This window comes from Calonectris borealis, chromosome 1 (genome assembly GCF_964195595.1).
Source record: "Calonectris borealis chromosome 1, bCalBor7.hap1.2, whole genome shotgun sequence".
NCBI classification, from domain to species: domain Eukaryota; kingdom Metazoa; phylum Chordata; class Aves; order Procellariiformes; family Procellariidae; genus Calonectris; species Calonectris borealis.
In genome coordinates, this window is record NC_134312.1 from 149,308,413 (window position 1) to 149,327,983 (window position 19,571).

The window sequence follows — 19,571 nt, forward strand, 5'->3', positions numbered from 1 at the left end:
CTCCTGCAGTAGCTGACGGCAAGTCCCTTTTTTGTTCTTCAGGATGATATTTAATGCCAATGCCCTGCAGCATTGCAAAAACCTCTCTGTTATTTGGTATGAGGAACAAAATGCTCTCGCAGAGCTTCCTGGCTGAACCTGCTAGAGGTGGTGAACCTGCTACTCATGGTGAGCAGAAGTGCCTGTGTACACACCACCCAGCCAGGGAAGGCCTTAGGAGAAGTCTTCAGGAGAGTGTTCACATGGGTGCAATTACTCTGATACCCAGATTAGCTCTGGCTCTGGGGAGGTGGTTGCCCATAATCCGCAGAAGCAGCAGCACGTTGCTCCCTCAGGGCTTCATGCTGGAATAACTGTGACCGGTGCTGCGGCGCGGCAGCCTCCGCGTGCAGCCTCAGGGGACCCGAAAAAAGCAGAGTTTATCACTTGGAATTCAGCGCTGGCTGCCTCCGTTCTGCGTCACAAACTCATGCTCAGCTTTGCTGCTGCTCTGTTCATGGGGCTGCTTTTGAAGATTAAAAAAATAGCTATGATCCTTCCTTTGTGCTCCGCACCTGTAGTCGTGTAGGCTGCTACTCCTGCCACTCCTCCATTTCTAGAAAATTAGGCGGGTACCGGTACCTGTGTCCTTTTTCAACCCTTTCCAATTTAAAAACTGAGTTATGCAGACACAACAGTTAACATCCTAAGGGCCTTAAAACGGCTTACCGAAGTTCAGACCTGCACAAGTAAATTGCTGCCATTAAAGTGCCCGTGTTAGGAAAGTATAATGCCTCTGGTAGACCTGGTTTATGGGGATGGTTGCTAAGCAGCCCTGGAAAAGGCTGTGGAAAAACACATCCTCAATGGACCACGGATTTCATATAATAAATCACTCGATAGCTGAGATATTCTTTCACTAATTAATGGATTTAGAGACAGAGTTACATGGTCAAGGCCCTGATGACATAGTCCTCACAAAAAGAGTCTAACCCCTAATGGAAGAGAGATTTTGAGAAGTGTTTGTTAACATAATGCATGCAGGTGAGTGACCAGCTCCCCTCCCAAATAAAACAAGTCTCAGTCAAGCACATTTGTATTTTATAATCCTTAAATCTCCACTGAAGCTATTTCTAAATAAGTAAAAGAGATCTATGTCACCTCTTTGGTGTCTGTTCTCCCTTAACTCTTTGAACATCCCGGTGACATGTACCACAGGCAGAGGTTTTCCCTGCGCCACCGTGATTCCCATGCAGCTGCAGATGTCAAGAAGAACCGCCTTTTTACCTGAGGTAACCTCAAAACTTCCTTCTTTGTTCTAATGGAAATACTATAATTTTTTACCCAATTTATTTCAATTTTTTACCCAATTTATTTCAGTAACACACCGATGTATTTCAGTAAGGCGGTCTGTGTTTAAGTCTCCTGTACTATACTTTTGGGGAATATTGGAGAAAATCTTTCTGTCTGTTTTAGAGAAGTGGCTAGGAAGAAGGGTGAAAATTATACTTTTCTTCTGAACCAGGAACACAGATTTTACAGTACTGCTATCTGGACTGTGTCAGGGAAAATTTAAGAAGTATGTAACCTAAAAGCTCCTCTGCACAGAGCTAACTTCCATCAAAATAAAATATCAGCAGTAGAATATAACATTTTTTTAATCTGCTGAAAATATCTGTCAAACGAAAGCAGCAATGAAAATTATGGACAAATATTTATTAATATATTTATGATTTTCCCGCCAACCATTTTGATTTTTTGATCATATTTACTAGAGAACACCTATAACATTGCTCATAGGAGATCCAGTTATTGAAATAGTCACAGTAACATTTTCCAGAAATGCTTCCTTGATATCAAAGAGAGGACAGAAGATTAAGTACTAAAATATGACCTCGTGATTTTTAGGGAATCGCTAAAAATGGAGCGAAATTTATGATACAGTGAAAATTCTCACTTGTTCAAATCAGCATATTATTGTTCATTGCGAAAGCCGAGTTTTGATAATAGCAATGAAGATAGATCTTTTCCTACTGTATAAATAAAGCTGGATTAATATTAATGGCTGATGTACAACCCTGTAACTCAAAGTCGTGCCTACAACGAAAAAGTCCCAATGCCTACTACAGCAAAAGTAAAACTAAACTGTCGTAACACCTGTATGAACCACCTGAACTCTTGCAAATCTGCGTGGTGTGACTACCAATGCCTCTTTCCCAAAAGCAAGCTGTGGGTAGCCTGAGCAGTTCCTTGCTCTGGTAGTAATTTCCAGTAGCAATCAATAAATGGATTAAAAGGTAAACAAACTGAATTATGTGAGTTACCATCTTGATGTATAAAATAGCATGCACTTTGTCACGTGAAATGCTGTTACCACTGTATCTGGTAAACCAGACAATGCCTGTGAGCAGAATTAAAGAGATGAAAATACACCCGGGTGCAGATGGCACGGCACAGCATGGGCAATAAGGCATCGGTGGGGGCATTGCGGGAAGGTCCTCTATGGATCGGTTGCATTCAGGCAAGTGCGGCATACGTGCTTTCTGTTTGTGCTATCGTTGAAATGGTGCAGAGTGACCCGACAGAAAATTGTTCTGAAGTGGGAGCAGATGCATTGAGCTGTCAGGGGCAGAGCCATGACGAGACACCGTGGCGCCAGGGACACACCTTCACGTCTCCTCTATTGCTCTCCCTGGTTGAGGGGACCCCCCTCCCTCTCCTCCCTGGGCAGCTTTGACACTCAGGCATATTTTTCCCCATATGGCAATGTCCCTGGCCATGCCCTCAGGAGGAGCTGCTTATTGTGCAGATACCAGCAGGGCTGGGTGCAGCACGAGCGGTGGTGGAGGGGAGGGAAGCTGTTGCTGTTGTCCAATACAGCCTGGGTGAAGCAGAGATAATGGGAATATCATACCCCGCTCTGCTGTCTCAGACAAATCTCTGCCTGGATTTAAAGACCTTCCATCGGTGGTGAAACCCTTCAGCATCTGTAGGACCAGCTGCACAGGGCTGGTGGCAATAAAAGCAGCACGTGCTGCAAATACTGAGAGAAACTCCACAAGACCTTCAGCACCTTATGCTGTACTGAGCTTCACTGCATCTATTTCAAATAGAATTTTTTTTTTTTTTTTTTTAGTAAAAGCTCCGAAGTCAAATATGGTCCACTTCCCTGCTGTATCATGCTATCCCCATAGAGGCACTTCCCATCCAAATGTTGGATATTCTCATCTATACAATCCATCCATAAAACAGATTATTTTGGTGTAACAATAGACAGAATCAACTCTAGTAATTACTCTCCACTCCAGTTTTTCTTCGCTCTCCCGTTCTTTTGGGGTCTGTGTCAATGTATTATTTCCCTTTTTGTTACCAGCATGTAATTCACCAGCCTCAGGATTAATGATGTCTTTCCCTCGTTTTATTTTTCTTCCCATTTATCAACGTCTCGTTTTTATAATATTAAAAAAAAAAAAATTAGCCTAGTACCCAGACCCACAGCACTGTCCGAGCTAAAAGGATTCCTATTGCGTGTGCCCTTTTGTTTTTGGAGAGGAGGAAAGAAGGAGGACAAATAATGGCAAATATGTGGATGGTGCCCCAGGGAAGGGTCCATATTCCTGGGTCTGGGAGAAACTTTGTGACTGTAAAGGCATGACCTGGGTGCCAAAGCATTGCTCTGTCTCTGCCAGTCCACAGCAGCCGGGCTCTATCATCCCTCACTGCCTGTAATGAAAAGGGCAGCAATGAGGGTCATTTTCCATGAGAAGGGACCTTCCTCCACTTTCCTACGCCTCAGCACTTTCCCACCCAAAGTCTTCCTTCCCCCCTTTTGGCAAACTGAAAATCCTCAGCCAGTGGTTCACGATTTCCAAATGCTGGTCCGGCGGTTGGCGAGCCTGCAGGGCTATGGGATGGTGGTCCAGTTCCCTATGCTCTATAGCATATTTCTGTTGCGACTATTGAATGGGGATATGAATCCCAGCATATGAACCCCAGAGGGGGGTTATGAGGCGGTATTAGAGAACAAGGTCGATGGGACAGTGTATAAATAATTATACTTCCAATAGCCTTGGCCAGCTTCCGCTTGCCAATGCTTTTTCATTGACATTATTGAAGATAATGCTCAGTCCAGTGCAATATCCTGAAGGCACAGGTCAGGTAACTAGAGAGGATCGGTAACACTGCTCTTAGGAGAGCAGGTATTGACACTTTCATAATCGTATTTTTCAGGAAGGCTTTCTTCATCTGCAGGAAAGGTCATAAAGTGAGACATGCAAGTACAATTAAAGATCTTATGATTTTAGACTGAATTAAATTTATGATTTACAGTCTGATATGCATGCGAGAGATAATGCTATCTCCTTCACCCGAGTGTTAGACTTCTTTTCTTATGGATGGTCTTCTGAGAGGGACTAGGAAATTCAGGAATGAAAGGGCATTTTCTTTTTGTATTTTTTTTTGCATATAAAGGAAATGTCCTCAGAATTGGCAATATTTATCTGTTTCTCTTATTTCAGAGAATCTAATATAACAAATAAAAGGACCTATGAAGATATCACATGCAGTGAGAGGGTTAGATGGTGTACGCATTGGTTAGGTATTCAAGCGTGTTCTCCTGGCTGACTTCTAGATAAAATAAAGAAAAACCTTTTATTAGTGTCATGGTTTTAAATTTGTCATTAAAGCCATAGGCTTAGTGCCCTGTTTTCAGGTTGTAGGGTAAATGACAGCTACAGATACTCAGCTAATTGATTCCAACCCCCTACAGAAATGGTAGCCACTGGTTACTTTGTGCCATTTGGGGAAAAAAGCAGAGCTCTTACTACCTGCTTTAGTTTTATTTGAAGTCCAGAAAGACATGCTTTGTTATAAAGGCACGCAGAATGGCGTGCTATAAAGATTTTATGAGTTTGAGCTTTGGAATACTGTCTTACTCACAGGTGGTGAAGTCATGAGCAAATCATGGCTGAGATTCCATTCTTTCTGAAATACAAAAAGCCGGTGCTCAGCAGTATCTGATGGAATACCGGCCGTGCTGAAATTCATGGCAAATTCCCAATGCCTTCTGGAACAGGATTTTGCCAATCACATGTTCAATATTGGCAACACACACTCACATACACATATACACACACACGTAAATATATTATTATTTATATATTTATATATACATATATGAGAATATATGTATGAACACTCACATATGCTTATATAGTGTGTTCTTTTAACTCTCTGAATTAACAGAACGTAAATCTCTTAATTAACAGGAACAGGATTGTGCCTATCACGTGTTTGATAGGGGGCAACATATAGGTAATATATATTCATATACCTTATATTATTTTATATATTGAATATGTAATATACTTACACTATATAATTATGTCATATATTATACTATATATATTATATAGTATGTATATACATATATATGAGTCTCCATACATCTATGAATACAGAGTGTGTTTCTTTTAACTCTCTAAATTAACAGAATTTAACTCTTAATTAGCGGGAACAAAATGTTGTCTTTCACATATTTGGGAGAAGCACCTTTCCTGTATTTGGTAATGGCAACATATATATGTACATATACATATACATATACATACATACAGATGTACATACACATAAAAATTACTTTATTAAAATATATATACATATACACATCCATATGTGTATATATACACTTTTGGACATATGTATATGTGTATATATATTACTTTTAGATCTATCTAAAGTAATCTAAGTAATTTAGATTAACTTAGATCTAAGTAATTTAGATAAATGTATATAGACACTATATGCATATGTATGTGTATGTATATACAGGCATGTACATATCCATATAGAGTGCGTTAACTCCCTCAGTTAGTTTATATAAATATATATATGTGTGTGTATTTATACGACTGCATACAAATCTCGTTAAAAGAATACGCTCCGGCTATGCCTACACCTGTGCAGGCCCGTTCATTTCAGGATGCGTTGGGGGGCAGGAATCGGCGCTCGGGTGCCCGCGCACCCTCGCACGCCGGAGCACCGCACGCCGCTGGCAGGCTGGCCCGCACCCAGCCCCGACACCTGGCGGCCGCTGCGATCCGGCCCCCGCCCGGGCGCTCCCGCGGCGTCTGGCAGCGGCCGCCCGGGCCCGGGGGCGGCGGGGGCGGCGGCCGGCTGCGGCGGGGCCAGCCCGCGGCTTTGCCCCGCGGGGGCGGCCCCGAGGGCGGCCCGAGGGGAGCGGGGCGCCGCGGCCGGCCGGCCGGCGGCGCCGGGCCGGGACTCGCCCAGTCACCGGGGAGGAGGCGGAGCCGGCGGGGCCGCGGCGGCGGCAGGTGCCCGCGGCGGCGGGATGGTGGCGGCGGCCGGCGCGGGGCCGTAGGGCAGCGGCGCGCCGGGCCGGGAGCGGGGACGCCATGGGCAGCCGCGGCAGCCCCCCGCGCCCTGCCGCGCCCCTGCTGCCGGTGCTGGTGCCGGTGCTGGCGGTGCTGGCGGCCGGGGCGGCGGAGGCGCGGGCCACCTCGGACAGCCAGCCGCCCGGCGCCTCGGCGATGGGTACCGGCACCCCGCCGAGCCCCAGCGGCACCGCCTTCGAGGAGACGCGGCTCCACGTCTTCACCCTGGACTACCCCCACGTGCAAATCCCCTTCGAGATCACCCTCTGGATCCTGCTGGCCTCCCTCGCCAAGATCGGTGAGCGCGGCCGCCGGGCGACCCTCCCTCCCTCCCTCTGCCCCCCGGGCCCGCCGCGGGCAGCCGGGCTGGGGCGGTCCGCGCCCGGCGGCGGCCGGAGGCTGATGCTCCTTCGCGGGGCGGGATGCCCGGGCGTGATTTGGCTGGCAGAAGACGGGGGTTTCTCGGTTGGGAAAGGTGCGGGGGAGAAAAGAGATTACCTCCAGCCCTCGGCGGCAACGCGTAAACCCCGGGCTACGAGGACTGTGAAACCCGGAGTTCACCCAGTGCGCGACTGACTTTTCCTTGATCACCCTACTGTCATTTGAGCACTATCTTCTTTTTCCTAAAATAACGCCGGGTATAATGACAGTTTCAGAACAGAACAAGGGATCGATGGAAAGCAAATATTTATGAGGGTAGAGTAAGCCTCCTCATTGTACTTTCGCTCCATTCACCTATGTCCTGAGAAAGACAAAAAAGACAGCACTGAATGAGTAAGAAAGGCTGCCTCTTCCCTCATGTGGAAAATATTTGTATTGCATAGTTTCACTGTGTTTTGTGCAGCTTGTATATAATGTTTTTTAATTAGCTTTCTATGTTCCAAACGGAAAAATGAGTACAGTATTGTAATCTAAAGAATATTAGATAAAGGTGTACTAGAGAGCCATTTAAAAATCAGTAAATCTCTGCAAATTATGAACTTTGTATCGTCTTAACTAGAAGATAATCTTAGTGTAAGGAATAAAGCCATTGGAACAACAACACAAAAAAAGGTTTACTCATACTCCAGTTGTTTGATTCAGAAGTCTGATTTTGCAGCGCAGATTTCCATAAAAGCTATGATCATACTCATTCTGATAAAACGCTTTGATAAAACTTTGACTTCTGCTTGTGACTTTTAAATAGACTGTGTCACATTCTGGTTAGTGATCAGGTAATTAGGATTCTGCAAAAACAAAAATTTGTACTCGCCTCCTACAGCTAGCGTTGTAGTTGGGGGCCTGATCCTCTACCCAAGCAACTTGCTATAGCTTCATTACTTCCTGCAGAAATAGTGTATGTTGCATCCATTAAGGATGCATGTATCTTAATGCATTAAAGATGCATGCTTAGTCTTGAGTATGTATTTAGGTGTTTGCAGAGTCAGGACAGAGTTCAAATATGATACATTCAAGTATATAATGAACTGTAATACCAGAAAATACAGAGCTTGGTAAAGAACTCATCTCAGCCAATTGAATATTGTAAAATTGCTCTGGCTTCCGAGTTTAGATACAGCAAGAACTCTTGAATAAGCTAAGACTAGTGAAAAAGTTTCTGTTTTATTAAGGATTACAGGGAAGCCATTTGAAACATGTAAACACACATACGTACACAATAATATATAATTTCTGTAGTACTGTACATTCTGACTATCATGATATTTTGCTAGTGCATAGGCATTTAAAAAGCAAAAAAAAAAAGTGACTTGACTACTTTAATTTTCCAAGCTGACTGCACTACAGTAACCAAGCAAACAGCATAGATGAGGAAAAACGCATATAATTTTTAAATCTCTTCAGTTATACCAAATGAAAACTAGTGTGGCTAATCTAGGGCATTACCTCTGCTGTGCGTGCACTAAGCAATGAGGGCCAGATCCCAGAGAGGCCCTAGGTGTGGCACTGCTCAGCTTCACCACACCTATCTGCAGGTGCCCTGACTCTGGGACTGGAATTAGGAACATCCAGTTCTTGCTCCTGGAGCTCCTTCTGTGCTTCCTTATCCAGCGAGTGCATCAGGTAAACCTTACCAGCACAGACTCCCATTGCTCCCAAGTCACATTCCCACAGCGTCAATTTTTCACTCACTTCTGCCTTCTTTTATATTGAAGGTGGCCCAGATGGGCAGAGTTCTCTAACCACGGAGATACAGAAATGTTGGCTCTGCCACGTCCTACTGTGTTACTGAGGGTGGGCCATATGTCTCAGTTCAAAGGGATGGAGAGGGATTTTCCAGCCCGTCTCACTGCTTGTAGCCCTGAGAGCAGCCCTGAGAGAGGAGGCTCTCCGCTGCATTCCTCTCCTCAGCATTTTCTGCGGGCAGCGTAGGCATCTTGCCCCTGTCATGCCAGGCAGTGTGAAATCCACCTCGAGACCCACGCACTGCCCAGGAAACTTCGGTGCTTAATCTGGCATCGCAAATTCCTTTCTGGGGCTAGGCGCTGAATGCTTACGCTTGGCACTGCCGAGTAGCAAACCTTTATGAGCGGAGCCCTAAGGTCTTTTCAGCTGCAAGGAGCTCAGAGGTAGGGTCGCATTTAATAACAGCTCTCACAGTGTGTGAAGGATCCCAAAGAAAACTCTATTGCAGCACCTGCTTATCACCTGTCTTTTTGAACAAATGTGTTTTCACAGAAGTGCAGTTTCACTGGAGATGAAATGTTCCAGCATTTGCTCATTTTTGTAAGGGATTTACCTGAAAGGTTTCTCAGATCCTGGCTGGGATTGTGTCATTGTAGGCTAGGTTTAGAAGGAGCAAGAAAGACAGTATGAGAAAGGAAGACCTGAGGTTGTTGAGCAGAACTTGAACATTTTGACAAGGTACATTTTCACAAAGACATTAGTAACATGGTGCTTTTTATTCCAGCATAGAACCAGGGCACATTTTGAAATCTAAGCAACTGCCATGAACGGAATTGTTTTCTGGCTACCTCTACTTATTTATTGTCTTGTGTGGTGATACCATATAGGAGGTATGTTACTCACATGCTGGTGGACTCCACGAGTATATTAGGTGGGAGCCAGTGCACCCAAAGTATGCTGCAGTCTCTAGGCAGCAAGACTAGTCTACTTACTTCCCAGTTTTGCTTAATTCTTATGCTACTAAACCTACAAAATGTTGTCTAACAGATCCAGATTCCCATTACTTCTGCGTTTAATCACAAATGCACGATTAGAAGTGTTTCTTCTGGGAACTGAGCTGATACCCTTCCAACACTCCTCTCCTGAAAAAAGGTTTAACCTGTTCAGAGGGCCCTTGGAAAACTCACATATAGTAAGAAGTACACGTCTCAGTGGCATTTCCAGCATCAGAATGCACTGGATTTCACCCAAGAAGTAGGAAATCATGACACTAAGAACTTTTAGCTTGAAGAATACTGAACTTGCACTTTAGGCAAGTGTCCTAATGCCCAATGGCCTGAGGGTAAACATCTTCTGTGCTGTTGAAGTTGGGTCACTGCATAGTCAGGAGCCCAAGAACAGGGTCACATGAGGAGAAAGTAGCTGTGGTCCTGGGTTCAGCATAAAAGTCTGAGTACTCATGTACCGCAGGGGATCTGCTCCCAGGAGGCTCCTGACCACGTGGCTGTGGATCCGTCTGAGCAGGGGAGATGTCCCTCATCCTCCAGGGCACCTGCACCTGACTTGATGTGCACTGGATCCTAAGCCCTAGCTCTTTGCCCTTAAATGGGGAACCACAGCCTGTCCCTGATCACCTCTGAATGCCTTTTGTGGAGGCAGGCACTCTTCTAGGGGTTTTGATGCTGTTCACATGGATAAAAAGCACATTTAACTTAGTGGGAGCCTTTCCATCACCTTTAAGGATGAGGTGGAGACCCAAAAGCTCTGAGAGGTGTGAATTTTCCAGAGGGACTTGTAAAGAAGAAAAGAAAAAGATTTTTATTTTATATTCACGATAGACATTTCATTGCCATCGCATTACAACTGGTTGGGATGTTTTTGTTTTCATTAAAAGCTGCATTTACAAAAATTTCCTCCTCTTCATTTTTTATTGAGAAAATGATTTAAGATACTTTTGAAGGGCTTTTAAAAACTTTTCTTTTAGCAAAATCTACTTACTCAGGGGAAACTTCAGTCACTGTATTGGAAATTTTGGCGTCCTGCCACTGCAGAAACTAAGACAAACCATAAAATGTTTATGTGGAAGTGGCTGAAAGGTGAAGAGTCAAGTCTCCAACCGCAAATTCTTGTGTTTCCAGGGTCATTACCTGTTCTGCCAATATAGGATATTGGTGATTCCGGTTTCGAATAATGTCAGTGAATTTGGCAGTCCTTCTAACGAGCCACATAGGCTGTGTTTCTAAATATTAAAAAGCAGTCTGTATTCATCCAGAAAGGAAAAAAAAATGCAGCTTGAGCTGCTTACTTTTAAAAATAGCTTTAATAGTTATAGAACACATAAGTAAAAAATTGGTAGATGTAAACAACTCTCCCCTTAGTCCTCCTTAACTAGTTGTTTTTTCCTAATGATGAACTCAGGCTTTCTTTTAGCTGGAAAAAATCTATGATGAAAGGAGAAGTAACAAAGTAGGTGCCACAAGATACAGAAATTGGGAAACTGGATGTGAACTATACCAAGCTTGCACTAGTTTAACTGTTTCGACTACAGGTGTGATTTTTACTGACATAGTGTTACTGAAATAGACGCCCGTTATTACCACACCCAGTGTTTCCGTGCAGCTCTCATTTAAAATAATTTAAATGCTTTTTAGTTAGGCAGGAATTGTGGGATCTTGTGGGTGTGGATAGTTTTCTATATAATTATGTGGGCCAAATATAGATAAGGAGGAGCCTGGAAAAGATTGGCATCGCCAGGACCTGGAATGTGACCTTGGTGCATAAGGTTGATCGTTCCATCAGATTGGCCAAAGTAAGTTCCTTCAAAACTTTTCCCATTCGTTACCAAAATCATCCTTAAAACAGTCAACTTATGCAAGTAGTGGGAATCTTTAAATCAAAACTGCATGGCTTGGAGAGTTTTAGTAGGCTAAGGAACATTCAACCATTAAGTCCTCATTCAGAACCTTTTGTTATTCATTTTTTCAGTGCGTTGCACAGATCTTTACGAGACACTTCTGACACTACTGCAATTCATATAATACAGAAGAACGAGCATAATAGTACAGGCTACAACTTATTGTCACTTTATGGAAAACACGTTGGTTATTGTGAAATTAATTTGGAGGCTCCGCTAAGATTGAATGGTAATGTGGCTGTAAATGTTTCCTCATGGCGGCTGAGGTGCAGGTCACATGTGCTAGTTCCCCTCCCTAGCTTTGAGACTCTAGAAGACTTCTAAAAATGAAATGAATGTACTCCTTAAGCTCCTTTGTGAAGCTGTGCATGGAGGAAGGGGTGGTTAGTATGATTTTTTTTCTCTATCTAGATGTAATTGGCCCTAGAAAAGTATTTGGATTGTGTTCCTGGAGGATTCCACTTACAAAAATCCCCACACTTTCACAAACAGAACCCTTGCACACAGTTGCTCCAGCCAGCCTAGCTATTAACTGGAACATCTAGCTGTTAAATTGACTCTCCACCAACTTAACTGAATTAACTACCCTAGCTGACAAATTTGCCTTGACCTGTTGTGGTGGTCCAGTTCAGTCTTTGCAATGAAAATGAAATTGCCTTGCGATTGCTGTTTGTTTACTATAGAAACTACGATAAGAGAATCCAGAATAATCTTTTGGATTCTGCACAAATAACCATTTCACTTTCTTGTGTTTGAATTTCCTTTGAAGGCTTTCATCTCTATCACAAGTTGCCCTCAATAGTACCTGAAAGCTGTCTCCTTATTCTGGTTGGATTGCTTCTTGGTGGGATTATTTTTGGAGCAGAGGAGAAGTCCCCACCTGTAATGAACAGTGATGTTTTTTTCTTGTATCTTTTACCACCCATTGTACTCGATGCTGGATATTTTATGCCAACTCGTCTTTTCTTTGAGAACTTTGGTACCATATTCTGGTATGCCGTGGTGGGCACGCTCTGGAATGCCATCGGCATTGGAATTTCACTTTATGGAATTTGCCAGATCAGTGCATTTGGTTTGACCGATATCACATTGCTGCAGAATTTGCTCTTTGGCAGCCTCATTTCAGCTGTGGATCCTGTGGCGGTGTTGGCTGTTTTTGAAAACATTCATGTCAATGAGCAGCTTTACATCCTGGTGTTTGGAGAGTCTTTGCTGAATGATGCTATAACTGTGGTAAGTTACTTGATAAATGATTAGTTGATAAAAACAGTAAGTGATTGTTTGCATGCCACTCATATCTCTTTGTATCTGGTTATTAGAGTTTGCTAATAGATGGAAGTCAATGAGTGCTAATGTGTTTATGTAATTCTCTAAACTTTAGATTTAGAAACTACGGGATCCTTACTACACTGGAGTAATGTGTAATGGTAGCATATTTGCTCTAGGGATTTTATGACCTGATCTTTTTCGTTTCTGTATCTTTGAATTCTGTTACTTCTGTAATCTGAAACTGGAAGTTTTCCTCATCTTCAGAAATGTTGTTGGCCAGGAGAGGGAAAAGCACCAGCGCGGGGTGTCCCAGCATGTTCACAGGGAGAATGGGCAAATCATCGAGCTACCATAGGCACAGGACCCAGTTGATGCTGGCCTTTTGCATGTGCCCGTCCAGTTGGAACTGCACCGAGACCACTGACATATTTCTCCCAGGCCACAGATGAGATAGGACAGCCATCTGGAGGCAGTAATTTCTCAGCATTAACTAGCTGAACTGGGTTTGTGGTGCAGACCTGAGGACAGCAATCTGCAAATTCCATCAACACCCCCAGTGCCCCTTGTTTGTACCTGATGACACCACGTCTGGGACATTATGCCCATTTATCCATGCCTTAACTGAAATCCTGCCCATGCCAACAATGTCCTGGCATGCTTTCTGTTTTGTGAGACATGGACGTCCAGTTTTTCATATGACAGAAGGATCAGAAAGACTAATGAATTGGGTCTGCACCTTCCCTGTCTCTGTCACTGGCTTCTTATTCCTGTCCCATTCTATGCAGAATTGTCCTTCGGTTTTCCCCTTTTCTAGGACTTTGCCTCACCTACTTAGCACTTGTATATCTCATCATTTAATTTGAGCCTTGATACTGATCATTTCTGGTGTGTCTGTGGGAGTACTGGTTTTTTTTTCACTTACGCTTCATGTTTTACCTGATTCTGTTGCTATGCAGCCAGCTGAATCTCGTCTCTTATGGGCTTGCCTTGAAAGCCTAGCTTTTCTCATTAGCTTACGGCTGAAACTGCCTGCCATTACTAAACTGGTATTTAAGCCAGTCCTGAAAATAAGTGGGTGTAAATACTGAGTTTCAAAAGGCTTAGCAGTTCAGCCATGGCTGTGTCTGTCTCTATTCACTCTTAATGGCCACTCATGCGATGGAATTCTTTTCATACACGTTTTTCTGGGGGGAAAAGGTCTGGTTTTATGTTAATGTAAAGCTTTTATTTTGGTGGATTTTTCCAACCGAAATCACTTTTTCCAGTCACAAAATCTATCACCTTTCCACTGGAGCAGCAGTTAATCCAGCAAGATTTGCTAGGAAAACACTCATCCTGATGACGGAAGTATTCATGCGTGCCATTGCCCAATGGCAAATTACTCCAAAACACCATTTTTATAGGCGCTGGCATGGCAATTTAATAACTGTGATGCATGGCTTTCCTGTAGGCGTCATTATTGCGTTCTTTGTAGGTAGTCCTTTCTCACGGCACGCCTGCCCAGATGCCCTAACGCAGGGGCAGATACTCGGAAGAGTCTGCAGGGCCAGCCCAGCATACGCACTGGCCATGCATATATTCATGAGGCAGTGAAAGGAATTTAGAGTACATTCGATCTTACTTCCCAGCTATCGCTTAAAGGTAGCACTTGGCAGGAGATCAAGTGGTTTCCACATGCTAAGCATTGGGCTGCTAATGGTTCCTTGTTATGATTTTGCACACCTGAAATCATGTGATTAGACTTAAAACGTGACCCAGGCCGTCACACAGATTGCCCGTGGGGTGCCCTTAGAAGACCTCGCCTCCCCTACCCGTAGCGGTGCTGCCGGACCAGTCCTCGCTGTGGTGCTGCTGGGGTTACGCAGCTATCTGCTCAAAGGAGACGACGTTTTGTAAATACTCTCTCTTCCTCTGCCCTTGTTGTGTTACTGGGAGAGCTGATAAAACCAGCTAGCAGGCAGAGCTCAGCCCCTTCCAGCTTTCATCTGCGGGATCTGCTGGAGCCCTTGAGTCCCACCGACCCTGGCAGGTGCCTCCGGTGGGATGCGGGGATGAAGCGGGAGGGGAGCTGAACGCCATCCGCAGAAGCTGCCTAATTCCTATGGCCACTGCAGTATCAACTACACAGATGGGCAGTGCAGAACCGCGTGGCTTTAGTAAACGTGATTTCTAAATACTTTAAGCCCTTCTTCCTGCTATCCCACTTGCACTGCCTGGCTGCTCCTAATAAAAGCTTTTATTAGGATAGCGGTGTCATTATGCTTTCCCTTTTTAGAAAACGTGCTACCACACCTTCATTTTAGATACAAAGCGAGGTGGGCTTTCTCAGGAATCTCAGCTCTGCTGCATTTCTCTGATGGTCTTTCATGCCTGATGGTTTTTGCGATATGCCTGTGCGTTTGGATGATCCTTTTCCCCCACTGATGGCATTTTGGAGCTTGAATTTGGCCAAGGAGAATGTTTGCGAGTTGGCTTCTTGCTCAGAGTTGGTCCTTTACCGAAAGACTGGGTCAGTGATAACTACCACAGTGATATTAAATGGCGAGATCACAGTTAAGTTGAGTGTTAGCAGTTTAAATTCCAATTCTGGGCTTAAAATCACAAAGAAGGAGCCACTGTCATTACAATGATATTATTCCCATGTTAGAAAACGTTACAGCAGTGCTCCGTATTCTGCCTCTACTGAAAACATTATTTTAGAGTGCTTTAAAGTAGTTTCAGAATTAAAAACTAATAACTGAGGACTGATGAAAATAAGCAATTAGTGTCTAGGAAGAGCAGAGATACTCTGAGACAAGATTAAAAAGTGATTGGTGACTAATTCCTTGGTGTAGCCTTCAGCGAATTCAGCTGAAGGATGTTGAGTAAATGCAAATCTTGAACTTGGAAAAAAACCCCGTTCTCATACCAAACACATTACAAAATGTGACCAGAGTTTATGTTGTTTAACTCACCTGAAAGCTTAGAGAGAGCTGTAAAACTGAACTGCTGTAGAGTAAAAGGGAAGTGAACCTGATTTTGATCTCATTTACAGCAGTGTAAATAAAGAACAATAGGAACGAGATTAAAATCGTGTTCATGACATTCCGTAGTCCTAGCTGCTGCTTCTACCAAGGTGGTCTGGTTTTGATCCGAGGGACAAAGGAGAACATTACTTTTCTTCTTTCAAATAACTTATGGCAACAGACTTGAGATTTATGGGGATGTCTCTGTGTGGAAACAACAGGCTCCATTCTGTTTGCAGGGTGAATACTTGGTGTGAGGATGAGGTGATGTTATGGAAAGGCTATTGCCTTCTTTACAAGCAGCTCTCAGTGGAGACTTCCCTTATATATATTTATATAGTTACTTTTTAAAATATAAAAAAGGCTATTTAAAACTCCAATTAAAGAAAATAATCATCTTCCCTAATACGTACCAAGGGAGTATTCTGCCAGGTCAAATTCTGTAGGTGTCTTGAAGAATAACACGACTCTGGGGTAGTCCGAAGTTTCAACAAGTGACTCAGGGGAACTCCTCTCCTTGCAAACCACACAAATCAACAGTATTTTTCCTTCAGTCTGTGATTCATGGAGACTCCAGGAAGCCTGTGGACTGAGAGGTCCTTGTAAAGTGACCAACAAAGGCACACCTATTGTCAATAGGCTTAATTCTGGTATACTTCTCTTCATGACAATCCGTAAGTTCCGCAAATCAAAACAGCTTGAAAACCAGTGGAGCCTATGACATTGCTTTTCTGTCCTGCATAGGACATAGTAACAAGCAACAGGGCAAAAAAGCTGGGAATCTGCCTCAGAGCAACAAGATGAAGGAGTTTGTCCAGGTGAAAAAGGATGCTTCTCCCAGGTGGACTTATCCTGATGGCATCATTCTTATCAGATAAATAGTTCATGCTCCTGCTCTTGCCCTGTTTGTCGCTTTGTAATGAAAATTAGAAATTACTGGTGACCATGCTAGGTTTGATTTAGCCTTCTTTTTTCATGCTGGCTCTGGAATATATTTTTTCTTTTCTTTTTCAGTTCTTTCCTTTCACTTAGCCCAAAGGACCCATAATACGCCATGTCTTTGCACTAGCCTATAGTGAGAACTTTTGCCTCTAAGACCTATCAAATTTTGGCCAAGAAGAGCTGTACAACTTACTTTCTGTCATGTGAGAGAGAACAAGACTGCGAACATAACAAATCCCTCCCAGTCGCTATTCAAACACCTACATTGTTGGCACAATGCAAGTGCTGATAAAACATTGTTCTCTCAAATAGCATTTCTGATAGTGAAACCTGTTTGTTTTACTAAGAAGTCCAGAAAGAAAGCGGAGGTTTAACTCCTGCAGACTGTCCAAGATGACTAGTCAGGTGTTTATTACGACCAAGGTGGCTTAGCCTGTGAACCCACTCTCCACTTGTGGCTTAGATCCTTTTTGTGATAGGAGTAGGTCCCTATGACCAAGCTTAGACCTGTACAAGGGGACTATGTAGCCATCACGGTATCGCATGGCTGGGAGCATACATGCAGCACCAGGCAATGCTTAAATCTCCCAAGTAAGTCTGCAAATGGGGAGAACCTTTAAGGTTTCTTTAAGAGTAACTGATTCCATTCTTGTCTGTTTTGTAGTAACTAAAATACTGGATATTAGAGAAATGTAAAGTTTACAATGTGAAGTTCTGTTTCCTGTGTAAAACAAAAAGGCTCTCTGGCTAAGAAAATGTGATAATCTCATTGACCCAGTTTGTTTTGGAGGATGGTTATAAACTCTTTGAAAATTAAACTGAGCAAATACATGGTAACAGGTCTTTTAATGGGAATGAAATCCAAATGTCTACAAATTATCTAAAGTTTGAGATGTCTTTAAACCATTGGATTCTTAATGGTTAATATATCAGAGGAAGAACACTCCATGGATGCCATGTTTCTTGTACTCCTTGGAGTGGTCACTGTCCATCCCCTTTCCCCCCCCACCCCATGCCAGATGGATCTATGGTCTAATTCAGTACCGCAGCTCTCGGTGTCTTAGGTAGATCAAACACATTTGAAAATAAGCTGATTTTTCACTGATTATGAAACTGTATTTTTTCCTCTTCCTTTTTTATTTCTTTGATTCTGGGGAAAACCTGAAATGGCCATTTGTGGAAAAATTAGAAGCTCTGCAAATAAAAGAATTTAAAGAAAGATAGATAGATCTATGCTTCTGGCCTGCAGAATGGCATGGGTTAAGAAACCTGTCCCGTTTGCAAAAACGGGAATAATGATATTTACCCTTCTTTGTGTATCTCCCTGATATTTATGGATGACAAGTAATATGCCAGAGGTAAACAACAGCATATCTCAAAAGTGAGTTCAAGGTAGATAGAGAAATTCAAAGTTCAACATTGAAGCAGAGGAATATAATGACGTGAAAGGAAATTAAGAAGAGTTCAGAAACATAATGTGCTTTCTTTTTCTCTTAGGTCCTGTACAATTTGTTCAAGTCTTTCTGCCAGATGCGCACAATTAAGGTTATTGACATATTCGCTGGGATTGCTAACTTCTTTATAGTGGGGATCGGTGGAGTACTGATTGGAATCCTTTTGGGATTTGTAGCAGCCTTTACCACCCGTTTCACCCATAAAATCCGAGTGATTGAGCCACTCTTTGTCTTCCTGTACAGTTACTTGTCATACATAACAGCTGAAATGTTTCATCTCTCGGGCATCATGGCGTAAGTACCCCAAACTTCAGTAATAATAGCACCCAAGTAAGAATTCCAAAGGGAATTGCAGAGAGGATCAGATTTTGCAGACTTTGCCATACGGCATCATTCCATCGTGCACGGCAGCGATGCTGGCTTGAGGATTTCCGGCCTCTCCCCTTCCGCTTCCATCCCATTCTCTCAGCTTGCCACCACACCAGCTGTGTCACTAAAGCTGTTCAGGGCATCGCACCATAAACCATATCTTTGAAACTTTGTTCCAAGGTAAAAATAATCCCTTGTATTTTCAGTGGGGTTATTTTTAACTCAGATCAGTTTGGTGACCTGTGTCCTTGTGTGACCTTACAACTCGTCATGAGGGTGGCCCACAGAGATGTGAGGGCAGTGGTGACTGGGAGGAGTGGGAGTGGTAGCTGGGAACAAACTGGCTTCACTTCCAATGCCAATATATTGTGAAATTACGTGAGCAGCCGGTAAGTACCAGTCAATGAAGACAATGTATATATCATTAAGACAAATTCATGCTGGTTTACAAGCACAGTACGGGTTGGGTGAATGTAAAATTTTCAGAATCTAGTCCTATGGTGATATAACTGTTTAGCTTAGTATCTTGATACATGTGCCTGTGTGTTACAATGCTCTCTGTATACATCATTATGTATAAAATAATATTATTCCTCCCACTTCCAACAGATAAAAATATTTTCACTCCTGGTTTTTCACTCCTAGGCTTCAGTAAAAAGAGAGCACAGCCTCCCGCTTGATGCTGTTTATACTGTAACAACCTCAACTTTAGAAAGAGCCTTTATGACATTTGATATACTTAAACGGTTTGCCCTGGTTCCAAGTAATAATTTTAAAGGCCAACCTTCTTTAATGACTGCGTATTGTTCTAGTGGCAAATATGAGTCATTCAGGCATTAGGAGCATAGCTTTTTATGAAAGCTCAGATGTTACTTCTGAGTATCACTAATACTTGATAATACCTTATCTGATTATTATCTTTTAGGAAAGTGAAGATTGGTTTGATATCATAGTCATGCCAGTGTAAGTTTTTCTGGCCCTGGGAAGCCAGAAACTTACAGCTGATGATTTCAGTAGTATAAAAATAGAAATATGCCATGAAATGGGAGGGGTTAGTACTTTAATATAAGTGAAGAGCTAAAGATTGCATGGGTTTCTTTCTCTGATATGAGCCTAAATAAAG

The 19,571-nt window shown here is 43.1% G+C and overlaps 1 protein-coding gene across 1 annotated transcript in view; it reads left to right on the forward strand.

Moving 5' to 3' along the window:
• Window positions 1-6,392: 6,392 nt before the first annotated feature.
• Window positions 6,393-19,571, forward strand: part of SLC9A2 (solute carrier family 9 member A2) — a 32,850-nt gene continuing 19,671 nt past the window's right edge. The window contains exons 1-3 of the mRNA XM_075137650.1: window positions 6,393-6,669; window positions 12,179-12,642; window positions 18,123-18,373. Coding sequence (XP_074993751.1) covers window positions 6,393-6,669; window positions 12,179-12,642; window positions 18,123-18,373 — 992 coding nt within the window. The remainder of the gene's footprint in view (window positions 6,670-12,178; window positions 12,643-18,122; window positions 18,374-19,571) is intronic.